Source organism: Cryptomeria japonica, chromosome 5 (assembly GCF_030272615.1).
Source record: "Cryptomeria japonica chromosome 5, Sugi_1.0, whole genome shotgun sequence".
Taxonomy (NCBI): Eukaryota; Viridiplantae; Streptophyta; class Pinopsida; order Cupressales; family Cupressaceae; genus Cryptomeria; species Cryptomeria japonica.
In genome coordinates, this window is record NC_081409.1 from 327,215,789 (window position 1) to 327,237,848 (window position 22,060).

The window sequence follows — 22,060 nt, forward strand, 5'->3', positions numbered from 1 at the left end:
TGATAGTGGGGCATCACGCCACATCACGGGATTTAGAGAACATCTAGATAACTTGGTGGAGAAAACATCAAATGAGAAAGTTACCATTGGAGATGACTCTAGCTATTCAGTGAAAGGAGTTGGGACCTCTACTCTACAACTAAATTCAGGCCTCTCGATACCATTGACTAATGTATTATTCATACCAGGGATTAAGCAAAACTTGGTCTCCATATCAGCCTTGGAAGACAAAGGCTACCAAATTGCTTTCATGGATGGCAAGGTCCTAGCATGGCCCAAGAAGACAAAGATCAAGAAGGCTCAAATTATAGGAGTTCGCCATGGATGTCTCTATCAACTTTGCACTACTTCTTCTCAAGCACTAATTCAAACACATGTGAGATTTGGCATAGAAGATTGGGGCATCTTCATTTTCATGCTCTACCTTCAATGCAAAAGATGGTGTCAAGACTTCCCAAGCTTAACCAAGAACGTGAAGGAACTTGCAAAGGATGTGCCTTGGGGAAGAACACTAAAGGTACTTTTCATAACAGTGAAAGTAGATCTAAATATGTTTTAGAACTTATTCATTCAGACTTATGTGGCCCCATGGCATTAGCTTCCTTAGCTGGGTTCCCGTACTATGTTATTTTCATTGATGACTATTCTAGGAAAACTAGGATATATTTTTTGAAAAGTAAAGAATTTAATGAAGTACTAATGAGATTTAAGGAATTCAAAGCCCTAGTAGAAAATATGTCAGGGAAAAGAATCAAAACCTTAAGATCAAATAATGGAGGAGAGTATACCTCTAATAGCTTTAAAAACTTTTGTAGTGATGCTGGGATTAAGAGGGATTTTAGTGTTCCCTATAACCCTCAACAAAATGGTGTGGCAGAAAGGAAAAATAGGACCATTGTAGAATCAACCAAAGCCATGATACATGACCAAAATCTTCATACTTCCTTTTGGATTAAAGCTTCTAGAACTGCTGTTTATATTCAAAATAGATGCCCTCACAACATTTTGGGAAACAAAACACCCGAAGAAGCATTCATAGGAGTAAAACCTGATATAAGCCACTTGAGAATCTTTGGTTGCCCAGTATACATACACATACCCAAAGATAAAATATCAAAACTAGAACCTTCAAGCAAGAAGGGAATTTTTGTAGGCTACAGTGAAACATCTAAAGCCTAAAGGATCTATATTCCAGGACAAAAATTGATTGAGTTAAGTCGGGATGTAATCTTTGAAGAAGATGTTGCATTCAGAAAATCCAAGGATATCCATGAGATAGACATTGAAAATCAAGAGCCTCCTCAAAGTATGAAAAAAGACCATACTCCTGAGATTCAGAGGGAGACTCGTAAACTTGTGGAAGATGTTAATCCAAATGAACCCTTGGATCCTACTGATGGGCCTAGAGACATTGTTGTAAACCGGAAAAGACCTCTTTGCGCAAGAAACATGACGCAAGAGGCTGAAGGTTTTGCAGCACCAAAAGGAATCTTCAGGGAAAGTAAAAGACCACACAGATTCTCCAGCTATGTTGCATTAATGAGTGAAATCATTGAGTCAGAACCCACAAGTGTTGAGAAAGCTTCTAGTCTTCAAGTTTGATAAGATGCTATGACAAAAGAATACCAATCTATTCTAAAGAATGATCTTTGGGACATTGTACCTAGACCAGAAGGTAAATCAATTATTTCCTCTAAATGGCTCTTCAAAATTAAACATGTTGCTGATGGTAGTATTGAAAAATATATAGTCAAATTTGTAGCTAGAGGATTTTCTCAAAAGGAGGGAATTGACTATGAAGAAACCTTTGCTCCTGTTGCCCGATATACTTCTGTCACAACCGTGATTGCTATTGCTGCATCAAGGGGGTGGAAGATCCATCAAATGGATGTAAAGACTGCCTTTTTTAATGGTGTAATTGAGGAAGAAGTATACCTTGAGCAACCTGAAGGTTTTGTAATACATGGAAAGGAATCTCATGTTTGTAAATTAAAGAAAGCATTGTATGGTCTTAAACAGGCTCCTTGTGCTTGGTATGAGAGGATTGACCATTACCTTTTGGGCTTGGGTTTCTCCAAGAATAATGCAGATTCAAACCTATATTTCAAGGTAATTAATGGAGAAATATTGATCCTAATTCTTTATGTTGATGACTTATTAATTACAGAAGAAGATCATCTTATTATCAAATGTAAGCAAGAGTTAGCATCTGAATTTGATATGAAATATCTAGGTCTATTACACTATTTCCTTGGTTTAGATGTATGGCAGAAATCTGATGGAATCATTCTAAGTCAAGGAAAGTATACCATTGACATTCTGAAAAGGTTTGGAATGATGGATTGTAAATCCATGTTTACACCTATGGAAACAAACTTGCACAAGTTAAGAGAAGATGCAACTTATTCGGACTTGGCAGATCCCACTCTTTACAGGCAAATGATTGGGTCCTTGATGTACTTGGTCAACACTAGACCAGATATTTGTTATGCAGTGAGTGCACTTAGTCAGTTCATGACTGAACCAAGACAAATACATCTAGTTGCGGCAAAGCATATTATGAGATACCTGCATGGCACAATTGGATATGGTTTAAAATCTAATGATGTGGACCTAAACCTTCATGGGTATACTGATTCTGATTGGGTCGGGAGTGTAATAGATCGGAAAAGCACATCAGGGTGTCGATTCAGTTGGGGTTCGGCTATGATTTCCTGGTTCAGAAGGAAGCAATCTTCAGTTGCACTCAGCTCCACAGAAGCAGAGTATATTGCAGCATCCATGGGGGCTTGAGAAGTTGTGTGGCTCAGAAAACTTCTTGTAGGATTGTTTGGACAATCCTAGACCCTACTATCATCCATTGTGACAATCAGAGTTGTATAAAGCTTTCTGTCAATCTTGTTTTTCCTGACAGAACAAAGCATGTGGATATTCCTTATCATTATGTTAGAGAGATGGTGGAAAGGAATGTTATTTAGTTAAGATATGTTAGTACAAATGAACAAACTGCAGATATCCTCACCAAGCCTCTTTCCAGAATAAAGTTTGCATACTTTCGAGGTAAGCTTGGTATGGTAGAAATTGTAGCTCTAGCTGAGATTGAGTCTCAGCAACATTGATTTGTTTTAATAGTACCAATGTATTCTCTAAGATGTTTAAAGTGTAAACTCTTATTAATGCAATCTTATTAATTTGATATGGTTCATGATTAGTGTCGTGTGTGTCACTCCATGACTACTTTGGTTCAGTGCTTAATGAGCCCCTGTGAACATTATTGTGAGGTAACGATCTCTTAATGATGAACACTTATACTTCTGATCATTATTGTAAGGTGACAATTTTACGATATTGATTGATCGAACCATTATGATGGATATCATGAGACGTGTATCTATGGATATGTCATAATGGTTTATATCTCTAGTAGTAATATCTATGGATATGCCACAATGGTGGATATCATGAGACGTGATATCTGTGGACAAGCCATAATGGTGGATATTACATAAAGAGATTCATGGTGGATTTCATGTGACGTGAAATCCGTAGACATGCCACGTAGTAATTTCTTTAGATATACCATGATGGTGGATATCATGAGACGTGATATCCATGGACAAGCCATAATGGTGAATATGATCTAAAGAGATATTTATGGTGGATATCATGTGACTTGATATCCATGGACATGCCATAAATACTTCATATCACAGTGAGGACTGTGATATCTTCCTCTTACACATACAGTGAGGCTACTCATACCATCACCATAAGGTGATGCATCTTACTAAAAGATAGAAGGGTTCCTCCCTAGCTAAGAGGGAGTGTTGAAGATATGTAGCTTCGATCAGATTCCATTGACCGATCTAATCAAATGTCCAAGTCGCCTATCGGCCTTGGACATTTATATTATTATCCCTATCCTCTACCTACCGCAGATCAGTATTCTAATTATCGATGACAATATTACATTATGATTATTATTGATTTGCATTATAGTCATAATGTAATATCATGATCGATTATTATTGTTGTGTACCATTATCGGTTACATTATAATTGTTTGATTAACTATCAGTGCTTATACACATCGTCGATTCTATATGTAATCGATAATAGTCTTATATTACCGATTACATATATAATCGGTCAATTATTATACCGATTGTTATTGCATTATAATCTATCAATTTGTTATCGCTGATCAAAGATTATTGTGTGACTCACACGACTCTATGTGAAACCATGTCGGTTTCACATAGAGTCGTGACCCTATGTGACCGTCAAACATATACATATATTATTGCACATGTTTCATTTGATATGTGACCAATGAAAATCGATAATATTGTGAGAATACTCTGAGCAATAACCCTGTGACGAAATACTGTGCACGCAGCATCAAGAATCTGATAAATTCGAACTGTCTATAGTTCAATATTTTCCTCCAGTCAAAAATTTATTAAGATATCAGTTATAGAATAACATTCTGCAAATTGAACTATACATCTAGAATACATATAAAATTAAAATCATCAGCTTTTCTAAATCTGATCCAAACTTAACAGAATCAAGGCACTTAGTCTTTGATTACCCATGTGTGTGCTAATGTATTCATTCCATCTCAAAAGAACAATGTGACTACTAGGATCCGTCGTGAATAGCTACGTAATTTGTCAAAACTTCATAAGCATCCTGGATAGAGCCTCGCTACCAACGAGCATCAATAGCCCAAGCGAGGTTATCGCTGTAATCTCGATTCTCATGAATATTGCTCCATTGCCAGTTGAGCATCCATAGCCCAGATGGAGTTACACTCATATTCCCAAAGCCAAACACTTTGATATTTCATCTTCAGTTTATTTTATTTTTTTCTCTTTCTTTTCCTTCTCATTTCCTATTCTCATGATATTGCTTTCACTTCACATATTTTCCAAACTTTACAATTTGGCTTGTAAGCAATGAAGCTCACTTGGGTTTGAGAATTACAGTGGCACTGAAGATTTAAGATTTTTCACTAGCCACAACTTCTCCTAAGAAACCACAATGACTTAGAGCAAAAGATTAAGCGTGTAAAAATATAATAATCGAAAGATGTCGGTATCAAGACACAATAAGTGATTCTCTTCCAAGTCCTAACCAAATGATAAAGTTGGAGAGGAACAACCTCGTATTCTAAAGCACTTCATGAATAGATATCTAAGAAATGGACTGAACACAAAATCCAAAATTTTGCCAACGTGTGCGAAAAACACCACAAACACCCTACTGTACAACTAAAAACTCCCCCTTAGGATACCTAAACTAAGTGAAACGATTGACTCTAAAGCAAACTAAAACTAAAACAAACTAAGCTAAAGAAAACAAACGACTAAACTACCTGAGCCACCCGGAAATTATGAGTCAAATGACTTAAAGACAAATTGACTACCTGGCTCAACAAAACCTCTAAACTAAAACATGCAGAAAGAAAACCTATTCTAAACCATATACAAGACTGCTAAGATGAACAAAACTCAAAAAAGCGACCTGTATGCATGACTTTGCAAATTTTCTCAGGATATGAAGCAAGAGCATGGCAATAGTGATGGTTCTAAGATGGGCAAACTCATCTTTAAACCCAGAAAGGTAGGCTCTCTCAATGTAACTCTCATATTCAAGAAAATCATGACTCAAAATGATTAGCTGGGGTAACTCATTAGGTCCATGATCTATCCAAATGCAAGTTGTTTTCCCAAAACCCCCATAATCAAAACCATAATAACTTTCGAAGCTAGGATTAAGGAAAGATACAACATGACGTAGTTCATGTTCAAATAGCAACTCTTGCTCAAATAAAAACTCTTGCTCACCATTCACTAGTGCATCGTCGGAAGAGAGGTTGTTAGCTACTTCAAGAGGTCACCATTGGTGACAAATCATTCCACTTGCATCTTTGATATGCAAAATTTCACTTGCTGGTTATTCTTGAATTCTTAGGAATGGTAGTAGTGCAACCTCAAATTGTTCTTCATCTTCGCTTCTGTGGTGACAATAGGTTCAGTATCTTGCATAAACCAAGCATCCTTGTGATACTCCATAAGCATGTCTTCAAAAATTAGAGTCCCCTTGATAAGTTCATCTTCAAAAATTTGCTTTAGTGGTTTCTGATATACAATCTCAAGTGATAGCACCCCTTCGAACTGTTCATCATTTTCTAGCTCTATTGTTTCAATAATTCTTGAAATGTCTTCCTTCGGGACTGTTGATGTGTCTTTTATGCACATACGAACACAAAATAAAATACCAAAGTATTTTAGCCTCTCTTGAACAAAATCATTGAATATGCTATGATTGCAAGAAAGATCATATTGCTATTCCAAGGTTTTCTTGACATGTGGGTAACTCAATGGCTTGATGTGTTAATGTTGCTTTCGCTTGGGGACTTACACAATTGTTCAAATCTTTGTTGAGCTTATCATGAATGGGAATAGGTTTTGCTAATGACAGGATTTTGCAATGAAGCTCTTCAATCTATTCTAACAAGGATTTCTAAAAAAAGGGGCAAAAGGAATAAGGTTCGGGAAATCTATTCTAAAGCCTAGATTCCAAGAAAAGGGTGAATGATTCAATGGAATCCTACTATGCAAGGTCTCACCATCAAATCGAACAACTTGACACAAGCTCAGAGCAATCATCTAAGGTATAATTCAAAGTTGTTCCAATCATTACCATATGACATTGATTACCATTCAAGTTAGTGCATAAACAATGGACATATAACAATTGAAGTTAAACTCATATAGAAATTCCAGTTGACCACGCAAGGCACACTTACAATCAGCAAGAGGCTACTGGTATGGACTAATGGATTCCACACAAATACATTCAACAAATTCTCTCAATCCACTTAACAATACTTGAAAAAAAAATTCTAATCTAAATTTCTAATCTAGCTTGCAAGAATTGAGAACCTCAAATGCAAAGCAACACTTAAACAAAAATCACCATCAATTCGAACAATGACTTGTATTCAAATCTGCAGCAAATACTGACAATTCTCAAAAATCTCACTTGCAAATGAGACGCAATGGGGTATATATAGAGTCTCAAACAAAATGAATGGCCAAGATTCAATCAAAATCAAGGGCCAAGATCATCCCAACAAAGCCCTAGAGTTGCCTTGATTAGGGTTTATATCAAAAATGGAGCCACCAACATATGGCCCAATAGAAAGGCGCCTAGTCATCAAATAGGGAATCTTCTGGGAGATTTTGTCGTGCATCTCTTTCTCTCACAGCATATTCCAAGAATCTAGCTAATACAAAATCCATTCCTCCATGGAAATGTTGGGCAAGGCATCCTGCTGCAAATCAATCACATCCAACGCATTCGAGCAAGCATCTAAGGTGTTCTCCCAATCTGGCATAAGCTTTTGCGAATGGTGGACGTGGATGAACAAGGAAAAAAAATCATCCATCTGATTCTTCTTCAAAGAATCCAACTGATTGAAGTACATGAACTTTATTTTATCTCTCAACTCTGCTAAGTGTATACCACTGGCCTCACTGACATCTACTCTCAATAACTCCTCAATAGATGTAAGAATCTTCAATTGTATCTCCTGAATTAATCCTTCCATCTCCATACAATCCTTGCGTGTGTGCTCATAAGTGGATTTCTTCATGGCTAATGAATAATACCAGCCATGGAAATAATATATGTCTCCATCATGCACAACTCCTTTCGTAACCACTGTGGACATAGGGATACTCTTCAACATTCTGAAGCGGGAAATAGTCCTCTTCGAAATAGGCCGGAATTCATCCCAAACTCCCTCCAAATACTGTATCCTAAATATAAGTGTTGTTGTCCTGTCAAATGCTTGGACAAAATGAGTAAGGAAATCATCTGCCTATTTCTTCACATCTTCAATCCATTTCCCAAGTTCCAAGAGTATCTTTTGCTGCCTCATAATCTGCATGTAGTCCACGATCAACTACAATAAAATAAAAGCGGGATTCTCTCACCTTATCCCTGCAATGTACTCTCTAAAGTCTGATATTCTCTTCTTTGTACTTCTCTTTCTTCTCGATTTCCCTGTCCACCCTTGCATTGATCACTCAAACTGTATCATTAAGTTCCTGGAACTCTTGCTCTTTTGTAGTTCGTCCAAGGGGAACTGAAGTGATCTGGAAATCCATGGGAGTAGCAGCATCTCTAGTAAGATCTCCAATAGGAACAGCCACCTGTGCAATCCGCATTCATGTCTCATCCTTGGCTATATTTGAAAGTATCTTAGCCCTCTTAGGTTCTTTCTCCTGATTGCTCCTGGCTAAGTAGTCATCAATATCATCAATAGCCTAGGCCCGTACCATCTTCTTGCTTTTCTCCATGCTCTTCATCAACCAATCAGGAATAGCAACCATCTCCATCCTGTCATCGAACACATCTCTCGATCAAGCTCCTTCAATGCCGAGATAACATAATCATCATCATTGTCCTTAGTCCAATCATACACATTCTCTCCCAAGCTAACCTCCAAAAAGACAATGGGAGATCTCTGCTGATTATCATCTTCATTAGGTAGCGCGGATGTAGCTGTGGCATGTAACTCCTAAGTATTTCTTGGTAATATCACTGTGTTTGAGCATTGCCCAAATTCTCTATCCTGTTCTGGCATATCAATCTCCTTGATTGATGAGAAACAAAGAGGAGGCAAAGGAATGCTAGGCTTCTTCTTCTTCTTCTTCTTCTTCTTTGTTGGTTGACTAGCTATCTCCTACCCCTTAGTATTGGTTTCACTTGGTGCACTCTTCCTTCACTTTGGAGCCTGACTCTCCTCATCTGCATGAATCCTCATGTCACTAATTGTCCTTTGATCATCCTCAGAAGAGCATTCCTCCTGTTTCATCCTCTCATATGTGAAGATAACACCCATAACAACTAATTTGTTCATCTGCTTGTCTACCCATTCTCTAGAGAAACTCAGGACTTCTCTCATCAATTCATTAAAATATGTCACTTCTTGTTCTGACCAATTAGGCATTAGGATAGCCTTCTTCATTTCATTCTCATAATGTGGGTGAGTATGATCTTTACCATCTAATACTTGGTCAGGAATGAGAAAGAGTTCACACTTCCTCATGAAATCCACGAACATTCTAGACCACATTCTTCTTTTCACTATTTGCTCATCCATCAAGTTGGCCCAATAATCTTCAATGTCCACCTTGTGTATGGACCTATCTCCTCTGATCCTTCCAACTTTCTTATGCAAATCAAATCTTTCTCTCTTCTTGTAGGTTCCAATGCGATAGAATGCAAGCTCTTCAATCACTGTACTAGTTGCAGCAACAGAATGGCAGGCTTCCAATGTTTTTCCTACGGAAATAGGAAATGTCAGCCCCATTCTATGCTTCTCCTTCTGGATGAAATCAAATTCCAAAAGTTGTCTCACCACCTCTAGCATGATCATTCTGTCTATAGGATACCTAGGAAGCCTGTAGGGTTTGGATTGAAATCCATGGATCCTTAGGTATGTGAAAGTGGAAAATTGTATATACCACGATCTGTATTGCTCAATCAACTATGTTGCCTCTTTAGACAACCTTTTGTGGATTCCGCCCTACAACATCCTTGTAATGTACATGGTGAACGCATCACGCACCCTCTTATAATTCAATTCTATACATACTCAGTTGTGGATGACATTCATAACTCCTATATTGCCCTTGTCCATTCCCGGCTTCTCCTTTGCATATTAACCCTTTGTATGTGACAAATCTCGCAAGTATACACAACAGGTAGGAAGTCAGAGCGAATGACTTGGTTCTCTCCACATTCCTCAACTAAAAATCCAGATTGTCACTTATGATTTTTGACCAATTGATCATTGTTCCTTTGAGACAATCTTGGATAAAATAGAACATCCATCCATGATATATTGCACCTTGTGACATCCCCATCACTCGGTTAAGTAGGAATACCAAATCGCTTCCTCTTTCAAATCTGTGCACATGAGTGTATTGGGAGCCTTGGAATGAAGAGCCTTAGGCTCGACCATCCATTACTTGTTCACTATAGTCTTACATGCATCCACCTTCAATTTGAACTTTGCTTCATTTGCATCCTTCGTCCTATCCTTCATGTCGGTACTACGAGGAATTCCAAATAATTCAACAACCACATCCTCAGCAAGGAAGACAATGGTGACCTCATTGTGAATCTTGATCATTCTAAAGAGGATCGTAACATCTTGTGCATTCCAAGACTATCTCTCTGCACTGTATGGATTGTGGAAATCCAACGGCCTGATAGATACCACTCCTCATGATATTTCCATAGGTATGAGAGGGGATCTGGTTTCCAACTCCTAACATCCTTTGCCACTTTTGATCCATGTTCAAGAAGTGCATGTTTGTGTCGGTAATCACCTTCCATCTGGCTGACATTTTGGATTCCGAATAGAATCTTGTAATATCCCCACAATTTTTTTTGAAATTTACCAGTTTACAACACAACAAAGACCCATTAGGGTTAGCAATGAAAATACAATAATTTTGAAAATGCAACCCTTCCACTTTCTGATCACCAAGTGCCCAATCTGGGAAGGTGACAACATACGGTGTTGAGGGGATCGTTAGTTGCAATTACTAGAAATTATTAAAAACTTGGGCAGCAAGCCAGCCCCTTCCACTTATACAGCGGGTGATCGAAATTCTGAAACTTCTTGGCGATAAACCAGCCAGGAACAAACCAAACAACTGAAACAACAATCACTCTATCGCTTATGCAACGGGAGGACAAGAAATGAACCTCTTATTCAGCGGGAGGACAACACTACAAACAAAGATAGGCAGCATGGCCAGCCTCTTCCACTTATGCAGTGGGAAATACAAGTAAATTGCAGCAAAGGGATTGATCAGTACTACTGAAACAAACTTACAATAATGAATTTTGCAACTATTGTCAAAACAAGAGAACTATCAACTCTAATAGAAGGAAAGTTCTACTGGAGATTAAAATGGAAAACAGTGAAATTGTAACCCAATCACACACTTAATCAAATTGAAATGAAACTGAGAGCAACATCAAAATGAACCAGCAACAATGAAAAGCACACAACTCACTCAAAACTCCACCAAACAACTCCAAACTGGCGGCAAATGATTACTAGAGGATAGGCAATCAGACCCCCAGCTCAACAACTTCATTGAACCACCACTAAAAATGTTGCACGCTGCCCTAGGGTTGGCTGGAAATGTATGGCCAGCAGAGAAGTTCGATCAGCAAAAGGAAAATGCAAACCAAACCACTTGACATGAGCCTCCACATGATGAATCATCCAGTAGAGAGGCTTCCAACGAGCTATTACCTAGAACAAACAGTCACACGAGTAGGAAGATATGACTGAAAATCACCTACAGCCACTCCAAAAACCAGCAAACTAGAAACACACACAACACACCAAAACTGAAAAATCTCTCAAGCTCTTTGATCAACACAAACTATCTCTCTGGATGAAAGATAGTCACAAATAATCAGCTAGATACTATCTTTCAACCACGAAACTGATGGTTGCTAGGAAGCTCTCAACTTAGAAGGTCAATTCTGGCACCATCCTGGCAGCATAACATTATCATTCAACAAGTATAACTAAAAATGAGAGCCAAGGTACATATTTATAGCTTTCTCCCCAAGTCAAACTTCCTTTGCCTCCAATGTGGGATTAAACATCCACATTCAAATCTCCTTTAATTTGCATTCATTTCACTTACTCCACAAATCGCCCAAGGGAATAATAATATTTCATTTAGAACCAAAGTATTTTCTCCCTTTAGTGACCACCCCATATAGAAAAATATTAAGTCAATTGCTAAGATATAATTTTAATGAGAAAATACCTCAAAAGGGACGTCCAACTCAATATTAAGAAATTAATAATTTGAGCACCAAATCGACCCACCTTTAATTGTCATACCCAAGTTACGCCTAGGCCAAGGGGAAAGTAATAAAGTATTAAAAAATACTTTTGCTTCCAAATACTGAATACTAAACAGAGTTGAGACCAAGGTACTGAACTGCATTGCCGAAAATGATCATCTGAGTTTGAACACAGGATCCTGCCAAAAATAGGCACTGAGCTAAGCTGCAAAACCCCTGCCAAAAATAACACTGCTAAAAATAGTACTTACTAAAAATAGCATACTGCTAAAATCGTAAGTGTTTCCAAAGTGATTTTAACCACATTTTGAGCAACTGTCGAACTTGCTAAAAATAGTAAGTCTTGAAAAGATCTTCAGATTGATTTGCAAGTTATACCATCGCGAAGCTCTCAGAAAACCAAAAAAAACCCAAAGAATTTCGCTGCTTCCGCCACCACTTACTAAATATAGTAAGTTGGTCAAACTACATTGCTTGCTATGCATGTACCCTCATTGCGAAGCTTTTTGAAAACCCAGAAGGAATCCAGAATCAAAACTGTAAAATTATGACATGCAAGCCACCAAAACTACCAAAGCATCCTCCTACAAAATAGGAAACCCTAATTTTTGCCTATGATTGACCAACGAGTCTCGGAATTGGCCAACGGTCCCCAAAATCAACTAGAGCGTAAAAGGGGACATTACAAATCCCTCCTGAACTATCTTTTGTTGCTTCTTCCGAACTCCAATTATGGACTTCGACATTGCACCAAATCTACAAATATCTTAGGAAAGGTGTGAAAAGTCTGATTTTCAATCAAAAAATGTCTACAACACCCAAACAAGCTCACTAATGGCTGCCAATAAGTCTGAAGGCAACCTGCAACATATAAAAATCAGTCACTTAAACAAGGTTGCAGCCATGTGGAATGCAAATACTTTATGAAAACAATCTTCCAAAGGTCAAAACAATCAAATCCGGGCAAGAATGGAGGGCTAATAAATAAAATCAGTTTGAAAACAAGCTGCAAAATGAGGTTTCAGACTTACCAGCACCTCAAACAAAGATGAAAAACCCAGAAAATGACCATAAAATGTCCTCCCAATGAAATCGCCCAGCTTGGAGGGTGGCTGGAAATGAAGTTAAGTCTGAGGACAGCCTGCAACAATGGTGTCTCAGACCTGCAACATCAATGGTCACCTCTCAAAGTGCACTAAAAAACTCCTCAAAATAGTCCCCAACAAAAATTGCCTTAGTGTGGAATTGCTAGTAGGTGAAAAATAGGTCTGAAAAATGTGTTTCTAGCCAGCAATGGAGGTCTGATCAGCTTCAACATTGGAAGAAAATGCAGGTCAGGAATAAATCACAGCTAACTCCCAGCAATGGCGCCTCCCAAATGCAAGTTCTCTACTCCAGAAATGGAAGAAAATCTCTATCAAACAAAATCACCTAGCTGGAGGAGTGGCGCCAAACTTGAAATGCTTCAAATCACAAACAATGGTGGTTCAATCAGCCACCTAAATCGCTGTAGTCTCCTTCTTCAATGGGGCGCCAAGTTTGAACTAGGCAAAATCGCCCTTCAATCTGCAACTAACTCTTCAAATGGTGTCCAATGGACACTTAGATAAAAATGGCCCAAGCTGAAACCAATAATTTGTCTTCAATCTGCCACTTAGATGCAACACTCAGCAGGTATATTATTATTTTAATGCTGACCACCCCCTTTTAAACTTGCTTCTACCTGGAGTATTCACCACACAAGCAATGTGGGATAAAACTTTGCTTTTTTACTTGCCTGGAAAAACCGACTTGCCTCTAGAATGTGTTTTTTTTTTTTAAATAATTATTATTGCAAGTCATTTAACGATTTTTTTTATTTTTAAATAATCACTAATCATTGCAAAAACAATTAAATTTGGGGCCCATTTATTTAAAAAATTTCAAGTTTAATTCATTTTTTGACCCCTCATGAAAGCATGTGTTCATGGGGAGCTATTTTGTCTTATCCAGTTAGCCCCAAATGCCCCTTACCATTGATGTCAATGGGGAAGAAGTTGAGTTGCGGGAAGCATTGCAGTTAGAAGGACTTGTTTGACCCCGTTGCACTCAAAAGATTAATCTTTTACAAGGTTACCATCAATAACAAAGGGGAAGATTGTTGGAATATTGTCATTAATGTCAAAGGACAATCATTAAGTTGAGTAGAGATATTGAGCAAAGATAAAAATAACGACAAAAGATTAAAAATTTAATGCAACATATATAGGCTGCAATAAATAAACAAGATGCAGGGTAGACCCTTGTCTTGTGCAAATGAGAACATAAATGTTTTTTTTTTTTTTTTCTTGATAGGGCCGACCTCCTTGAGAAGGGCTTAAAAATATATATATATATGAAATGTGCCTTGGCCAACCTTGTTGCAAATGCATTTTAAATAAATAAAAAACATATTTTGTTTGCATGCTGGCCAACCTAGAATCTAGCGCCTATGTTGGAGGGTAAATAACATTAAATTAAAAGATATACTCTTGTTGCTGGCCAACCTCATTTAGGCGGTGCAACCGTTCGGTGAAGGGACACCTTGATGGTGTATAAATGCAGGATTGCTTGGAGGTCATTCTATTCATCCACTCACTGAATATCATTCAAAAAAAAACAAATTTTAAGAGATCTAAAAGCAGAAATAAAAGGCAAATTTGCAGCAGACCTAAAATCAGACCTAAGAACCTTTTGTGAGCAGATTTTCAAAGGCTTATTTCAGATATGATGAGCAGATCTAAGGCAAAATACTTGTGAAGCTATATTCCAGATTTGAGGGCATCTATTGACAAACATTAGTGCATATTTTCCTTAGATTTGTGAGCCTACTTTTGAAGACTATTTTTCACATCTGAGTGAGGGTTTTTACTGCAGATTCTCAAGACAAACTTATAAGGAGTGGACAAATTTTTGAAGACCCTCAAGGGATCTATGGCAGATCCAACAATATCATAATTATCCTACATTTTGAATGTTGGAGCCTTCTAATTTGCAAGATCAAGAGGTTGGAGCCTCTCATTCAAAGAGATTGGAGTCTCTTGCTTAGCTGGAGCTCGGTGGAGGGGATTGGTGCCTACAAACTTGTAAGAAGTTCTTTATAAAAGCAATACTTGGCATGGTTTTCTCCTGCAATGGTTTCCATGTAAAATCGTGTGTGCATCGTTTTCTTTTGTTAGATCTTAATTGTGTGGATGCTTTGTTCTTTGTTTTGAGATTGCTAAAATTAAAATAGAGAAATTTGATCTTATACTGATTCACCCCACCTCTCAGTATAAGTGTTTGTGTGTTTTCTTCAACCATTTGATAAGGACACTCCTCTTTTTGTGTTGTCCACCTGTGTCCAATCATCAGTCCTTTTCAAAGGATTTCTTTTAGTCCTTAGACCATCATATAGTCTATGCTTGGCAGTGTCAACAAATGAGGGAGACTCACCCAAAAGAGAGGAACTATTGTCATCCTTGATAACCAATGTATGATTAGAAGAAAGTTTATGTACACATGTATTGAACCTTTCAAGAACATTGGGTTTAGCCAGCTCCTGCTGAACCTTTTTCGAGCCAGCAAGATGATATGAAATTGATGGGCATTTGATGGCAGAAGACATCTCCAACATCAGCCTGCCCCTCCACTCCTGCGCTAACACACAAAGAACATATGTAAGGGGGATTCAAATTGAATGTGTAATAAAAAACACTGTGAAAGGTTGTGCATGCTCTTATATTTGTAAATTATCAATTCCAATCCCCTATGAAGAGTACCATTTATCAAGCATAAAGGTAATATACATACTGCTTCAGAGGGATAATCAATGGGTGTATAACCAGCCCTGAAGTAAACAACAGCAACAACTCGCTGTCCTCTGCTAAGATAGAAGAAGAATTATCGTCACTGAGATAAATAATTCATTTTTTTCAGGTATTTGTGCATTATCAACTTAAAACTATAAGACATTAAATAAAAGACTTATTAGATCTTGCTCTAATATGTTATACAATCTGTAAAAATGACAAGGGTTTGACATAAGTTCAATATGGCAATATAAAAATAGGAAGGCTTCAAGTTAGATTTTCACATTGTGCTTTAAAGAATGCTTACATTTGTAGACTTCCATTTGATAAAATTTCTCCCTCAGCATCAATTTCAGCTAAAGTCTTCCGGACCGTTGACACCCCATATGTGCTTTCAAGTTAAGGTTTCAGCAAAATGTTCTAAAATAAAACCCCAAGAAAAATGCCAGGTGCTAGATTCTGAAATAGAAATTCGAAGGTACATCTTCTTCTAAGCAGTGTGGATGAGGATATAATTCTTTTAGGAGCATACAAATCCAATGTTGATCATACATATTGCGCTCTTCTGGCTGCACAACTACCAGCACAATAGAACTACCAAACTATTTTTTATTAGAAATAAGACCATAACTATATTTAGTGCCAAATGAGAAAATGAAAACAAGAGCACAAAACATGCAAGAAAAAAACAGATAATCATTTAAGCTTTACCTTAAGTCATTAAACTCTTTCCAGGCATGGGCTAATGCCTCTGCATATCTCTTCATTGTAGTATTTTCAGGCACTCTTTTCAAATCCAAGCAATGTTGATCCCCAAAATGTTTGATCAAATACCTAATAGCAAATCCAAGCAACATGTTATCTGTATTCACATATATAGCCTTTTTATTCTATTAAATCATTTCTACATATCAAGCAAAAACCAACAAGTTGGGAAAAAGAAAATGTCATTACTTATGTAAAAATGGGTACTTACGTACTTTATATGCATACTCTTTGGCCATATCTCACATATTATTTTTCAGGACTCACCAGCCTACACTATTTGGTACATAAAAGTGAAAAAATTAAGTTTTTAAAGGGAATAATTGTTACATTCCTCTTTCGAACATTGGTTTTAATTCAAATGATGCAAATGTGTGAAAGGCTGAACATTGATATTTTGTTGCTTCCTCTTGTGAATGAGTAATCTTAAGTCTAAATTTATAGATAGACATGAATGGTTATTGTTGTCATTTTATGACACCCTTGGTCCATTAGTGAGAACCGATCAGAGATATGTTCCATGGACCAGCGCGGCCCCAATTGATTAAGGAGAGAAGAATCATCAAGTATGAAGTGTTGCCTTGTCCGGAGGAAGTTCTTTGCCTTAGCCGCTTTCTTTCCTTCTCCGGAACTCTGGAACCCCTAGGTTCCGAAATTCCCTTCCTTCCCTTAGCTTTTCTCCAGTTTCTCCAAAACTCCAGAACCCTGAGGTTTCGAAGCTCTTTCCCTAGCTTAGCCCCTCCTCTCATTAGTCTTTCTCTCTTTTCCCCCGGAACTCCAGAACCCCGAGGTTCCGAAGTTCCTAGCCTTCCTTTCCTTCGCCTCTTCTCTTATGTTTCTCCTTTGCCTGGAACTCCGGAACCCCCAGGTTCCAAAGTTCCCCTTATCTCTTTAGCCCTTTCCCTTTTCGAAACTCCGGAACCCCGAGGTTCCGAAGTCCCCTTCCCTTGCCTTTCTCGGAACCCCGGAACCCCAAGGTTCCGAAGTCCCCTTCCCTTGCCTTTCCCGGAACCCCGAGGTCCCCTCCTCCCTCTTCTTCCTTCTCCCCGAAACTTTGGAACCCCGAGGTTCAGAGGTTCCTTACCCTTTTGCCTTCTCTTCTTCTCTCTATCCCGGAACTCCAAAACCCCAAGGTTCTGAAGGTCTTTTCCTTCTCTTCTTCTCTCTATCCCGGAACTCCAAAACCCCAAGGTTCTGAAGTTCTTCCCTTGTCTTCCTCACTTTGGGAGTCCGAGCTTCCGAAGTCTTCGGGCTTCCTTCCGACTAGAACACTTCCGGATGGCGTGATAAGAGAAACAATCTTTAGTAGTATTACTGAAGCTGGGGCACCAAGAATCCCTCAACCAAATGCCGTACACAGAGGAACGGTCAATGTTCCAGCTAATACCAATATTGTGTCATCTGATGCCCCACAACAATCTCCAAATTTTGTAGGCATGATGCAGACTTCAGTTGAAAACCAAGAAAGCATCACACCAGAAGAAGTCCTCATGGACACAAACATATTCCAGGAAGAAATTCTAGCAAAAGAATTATCACAAAGCTCACACAGTGGGGATTCTCCCTTCAAAGATCAAGAAGAGGAACCAGGAAAGAACCAAGTAGTTTTATACCAAGGGAAAGATGAACCTGCTCCATTCCTGTTGTTGGTGAGGATATTTGGTAAAATGTTGCATAATTGCCTGGTAGACTCCGGGGCCTCCAGCAATGTAATGCCACTGGCCGTTTGTCAAAAATTAGGACTTGTTCTAGCAAGGACTAATAAGAAAGTCACACAACTAGATAAGACTGAGGTACCGGTGATGGGAGAGCTCAACAATATTCACATGCAATTGGCAGCAAACCCGAGAGTGCAAAGTTGCATCGATATCTCTGTTGTAGACATCTGAGATGGATATGGCATGTTGTTAAGTAGGGATTGGTCCAGAAGATTGAATGGATACATTTCCACTGACTTCTCTCACATGTGGTTGCCAAGGAAAGGGGTTCCCAATCAAATCAAAATTGATAGTACCCCAAGACTCAGACTAATGATTACAGAATATGGAGAAAATAACGAGATATTGTTCCTTGAAATAGACCTAGGGTCCTATACACCTTGGACGAATGAAATTCTGACACTACAAACCTCCTCCATAGGGGAAACCAATGTAAACCTTTCCGACTTCATAGTAATGGACGATCCAGATAAAGAGAAAAGATTGTTCGAGAGTTTCAAGGAATTCATATGGACGAACGTGTGTCGGAGAGTTGAGATAAGGAGTAAGATTCATGAGCTATTGCTGACCAATTGGTGTTGGGTTCACGACGCATCTCATTCAAAATTCACTTATAAAGAATGTCACAAAGCAATCACAGAGGTTCATCAAATGCTACAGCAATTTGCAGATCTCGGAAGTGACACCGAGAGTAGACAAGTCCATCGGGGATTCTCCGAGCCTCAGCAGAATATAGAGATAAATATGGAAGAAGATCAACTACAAGATCGTCGAGACACCTTTGAAATACAAGCTTCACCATCCTATCGTACAGTCGAACAAGAGGTTGAAGGTGAGATCAATCAGATATTAGAAAAATTCAACGAAAATACCATGGAAACCCAAACTCCACCACCCCCACAGGAGGAAATGGTAGAGCCAGCTTCAGTATGGTCTCAATATGAAGAGGCAGCGTGGATCCTGAGGTTTCACGGATCCTATTCCAAAAAGGGGGCAGGAATTGGTTTTAAGTTAACCAGTCCTGACGGGGAGATGTTTCTCATAGCTCGTCGACTCCAATTCCCCCGCACTAACAATGTAGTTGAGTATGAGTCGCTAGTTCATGGATTATTATTCACCATAAGCAAGGGAGCTAAAACGGTACAAGCCTACGGTGATTCAGAGACAGTGGTCAAGCAAGTGAGAAAGCAATATGTTTGCCATGATAAGAGACTGTCCCATTGCCGTAACAGAGTCTGGGATCTTTTGGAAAGCTTTGACGCCATCAACATCCGGTCAGTCAGGCGAGCAGATAACCAAATTGCGAACACGTTAAATCAAGCAACCAGTTCACTGGAACCTCTTACCATAGGAAACATGGATCATTTGTCCATAGAGTTGTCACTGAATCCCTCAATCCCAGATAGCATCACGAATTTTCAAGTATTCAAAGACGATGCTCAAATCCAAGAATTTTTAACAAGCTCAAACATATTTGCAGCCCAAATGATTGATGAGGAGGAAACAGAAGAAGAAGCAGAATTGGATGATGACGGAGTCTTGAACTTGAAAACAAATTTCATCCCTAAAGGAATGATACAGTTGGAAAGAATGTATGATCAAGACCAAATTAATGAGATGAAAGGTCAGAAGAATAATGGTGACCAATTCGAAAAGGTAAATATGGGAACTGAGGACAATGCCAAAAATGTGTACGTAGGCAAAATTTGTACACCAAAAGAAAGGGTCAGAATAATTCAAGCCTTAAAAGAATACTCCAATATCATAGCATGGAGTTACGAGGACCTAAGGATCTATGATACTTCTATCATTACCCACATGATTCCTCTCAAATGAGACAGTAAACCTTTCCGGCAACGCCAGAGACCAGTCAACCCATTACTGGGACCTCTTATACACCAAGAAGTCAAAGAGTTGCTAACAGCAGGGATCATATTTTCAGTACGCCATTCGACGTGGGTCGCCAACTTGGTCCCAGTCAGGAAGAAGAGTGGAGAAATTAGATTGTGCGTCGATTTCTGAAATTTGAACAAAGCCTCTGAAAAAGACAAATACGCCCTGCCATCCCTCGACGAAGTATTACAAATTCTGAATGGTTCACAGATGATGTCCTTTCTAGACAGATACTCAGGTTATAATCAAGTACTTGTGGAATATGAAGATAGATTGAAAACCGCGTTCACTACAAAATGCGGAACTTTTGCTTTCAAAAGAATGCCCTTTGGGCTGATCAACGCTAGAGCTACGTTCTAGAGAGCTATGGATATCGCCTTCAGAGAGCTGATTGGGAGGAGTATAATCATCTACATGGACGATCTTACTGTATTCTCAAAGGAAAGAGAGAGTCACGTTAAAGACCTAAGGAGGATATTCCTAAGATGCCGAAGGTATGGGATTTCCTTAAACCCAAAGAAATGCATATTTGGGGTCACCAAAGGCAAACTGTTAGGACACCTGATCACAAAGAAAGGCATATTGATTGACCCTGAGCATATTGATGCTATTTCAAGGATCAATTTGCCATCAAGCCAAAAGGAGCTGAGGTCTTTCTTCCGAATGGTTAATTTTGTTAGAAAATTTATCACCGGTTTCGCCGAGATAGTAAAACCTTTAAATGAGATGTTGAAAAAGGGTGCAAAGATGGAATGGACACTGTCATCAAAGAAAGCATTTGAAGAAATCAAATTGGCTATAGCCGACGCGCCAGTTTTGGTCAGTCCAGACTACACTAAGCCATTCTACTTGTACTCCTTTGCATCTGAACATTCGTGCACCGCAATACTCACACAGCAAACTGAGGAGAAGGAAGAGCACCCTATAGCCTTTATGAGCTCGCCTCTCAAGGATGCAGAGCTGAGATACCCGAGTGTTGAAAAGCAGGCTTATGCCTCGGTGAAGGCTGTCAAGAAATTTAGGCACTATATATTAAGGAGTAAGATCTTTGCCATTGTACCTGATGTTGCAGTTAAAACACTCCTGATGCAGAACGAACTAGGGGAAAGGCGATGAAAGTGGGTCGCCACCATCCAAGAATATGATGTAGAATTACAACCAATGAAATTAGTCCCAGGGCAGGCTCTAACGCAGACTATGGCAGTCGAAGGACCTAGACTAATACAACAGGCATATGTCTTGACTGATGCCTCTCAGAAAGAATGGTACTGTGATATCGTGTCATATTTAACGGACCACAGATACCCCGCTCCCATGAATTCTGCACAGAAACGAGCCTTCAAACTCAAGTGCCAGCGATATATGCTCCAGGGATCAGTGCTCTACAGAAAGAATCATGAAGGTATATACCTTCGATGTGTTGGATACAATGAAGCCAAGAGAATAATAGAACATTTCCATTCCAAATTTGGAACGTGCCACGAAGGGAGTCAGGCCACTGCCTTTCAAATCTAAAGGGCAGGATATTATTGGCCTACTATTTTTAAGGATGCCTATGAACACGTAAAGACATGCCACATTTGTTAGATTGCCGCTATCAGAGAAAAGAACCCCGCAATGCCATTGCAACCAATCACAGAGGTAAGACCATTCGCCATGTGGGGGTTAGATTTTATTGGAGCAATAAACCCACCGTCATCCGCGCAGCACAAGTACATCCTGACAGCAACCAATTACTGCACCCGGTGGTCTGAAGCTCACGCATTGAAGAACTGTACGACAGACACAGTAATCAAGTTCCTTGAAGAGAACATTATCACCAGATTTGGATGCCCTCAAGCTCTAGTGTGTGATAATGGCTCCGCCTTCACTTCTCTTAAGTTTTCCAACTGGGCATTCGATTATGGCATCACTTTGAAATTCTCATCAAATTATTACCCCCAAGGTAAT

At 38.9% G+C, this 22,060-nt stretch overlaps 1 protein-coding gene across 1 annotated transcript in view; it reads right to left on the bottom strand.

Moving 5' to 3' along the window:
* The window catches only part of LOC131062290 (glutathione synthetase, chloroplastic), a 114,523-nt gene that overhangs the window by 28,698 nt on the left and 63,765 nt on the right, over positions 1 to 22,060 (bottom strand). The window contains exons 7-11 of the mRNA XM_057995947.2: positions 16,446 to 16,568; positions 16,248 to 16,328; positions 16,042 to 16,122; positions 15,736 to 15,805; positions 15,456 to 15,577 (exon numbers count right to left, since the gene is read on the bottom strand). Of these exons, the coding sequence (XP_057851930.1) occupies positions 15,456 to 15,577; positions 15,736 to 15,805; positions 16,042 to 16,122; positions 16,248 to 16,328; positions 16,446 to 16,568 (477 nt within the window). The remainder of the gene's footprint in view (positions 1 to 15,455; positions 15,578 to 15,735; positions 15,806 to 16,041; positions 16,123 to 16,247; positions 16,329 to 16,445; positions 16,569 to 22,060) is intronic.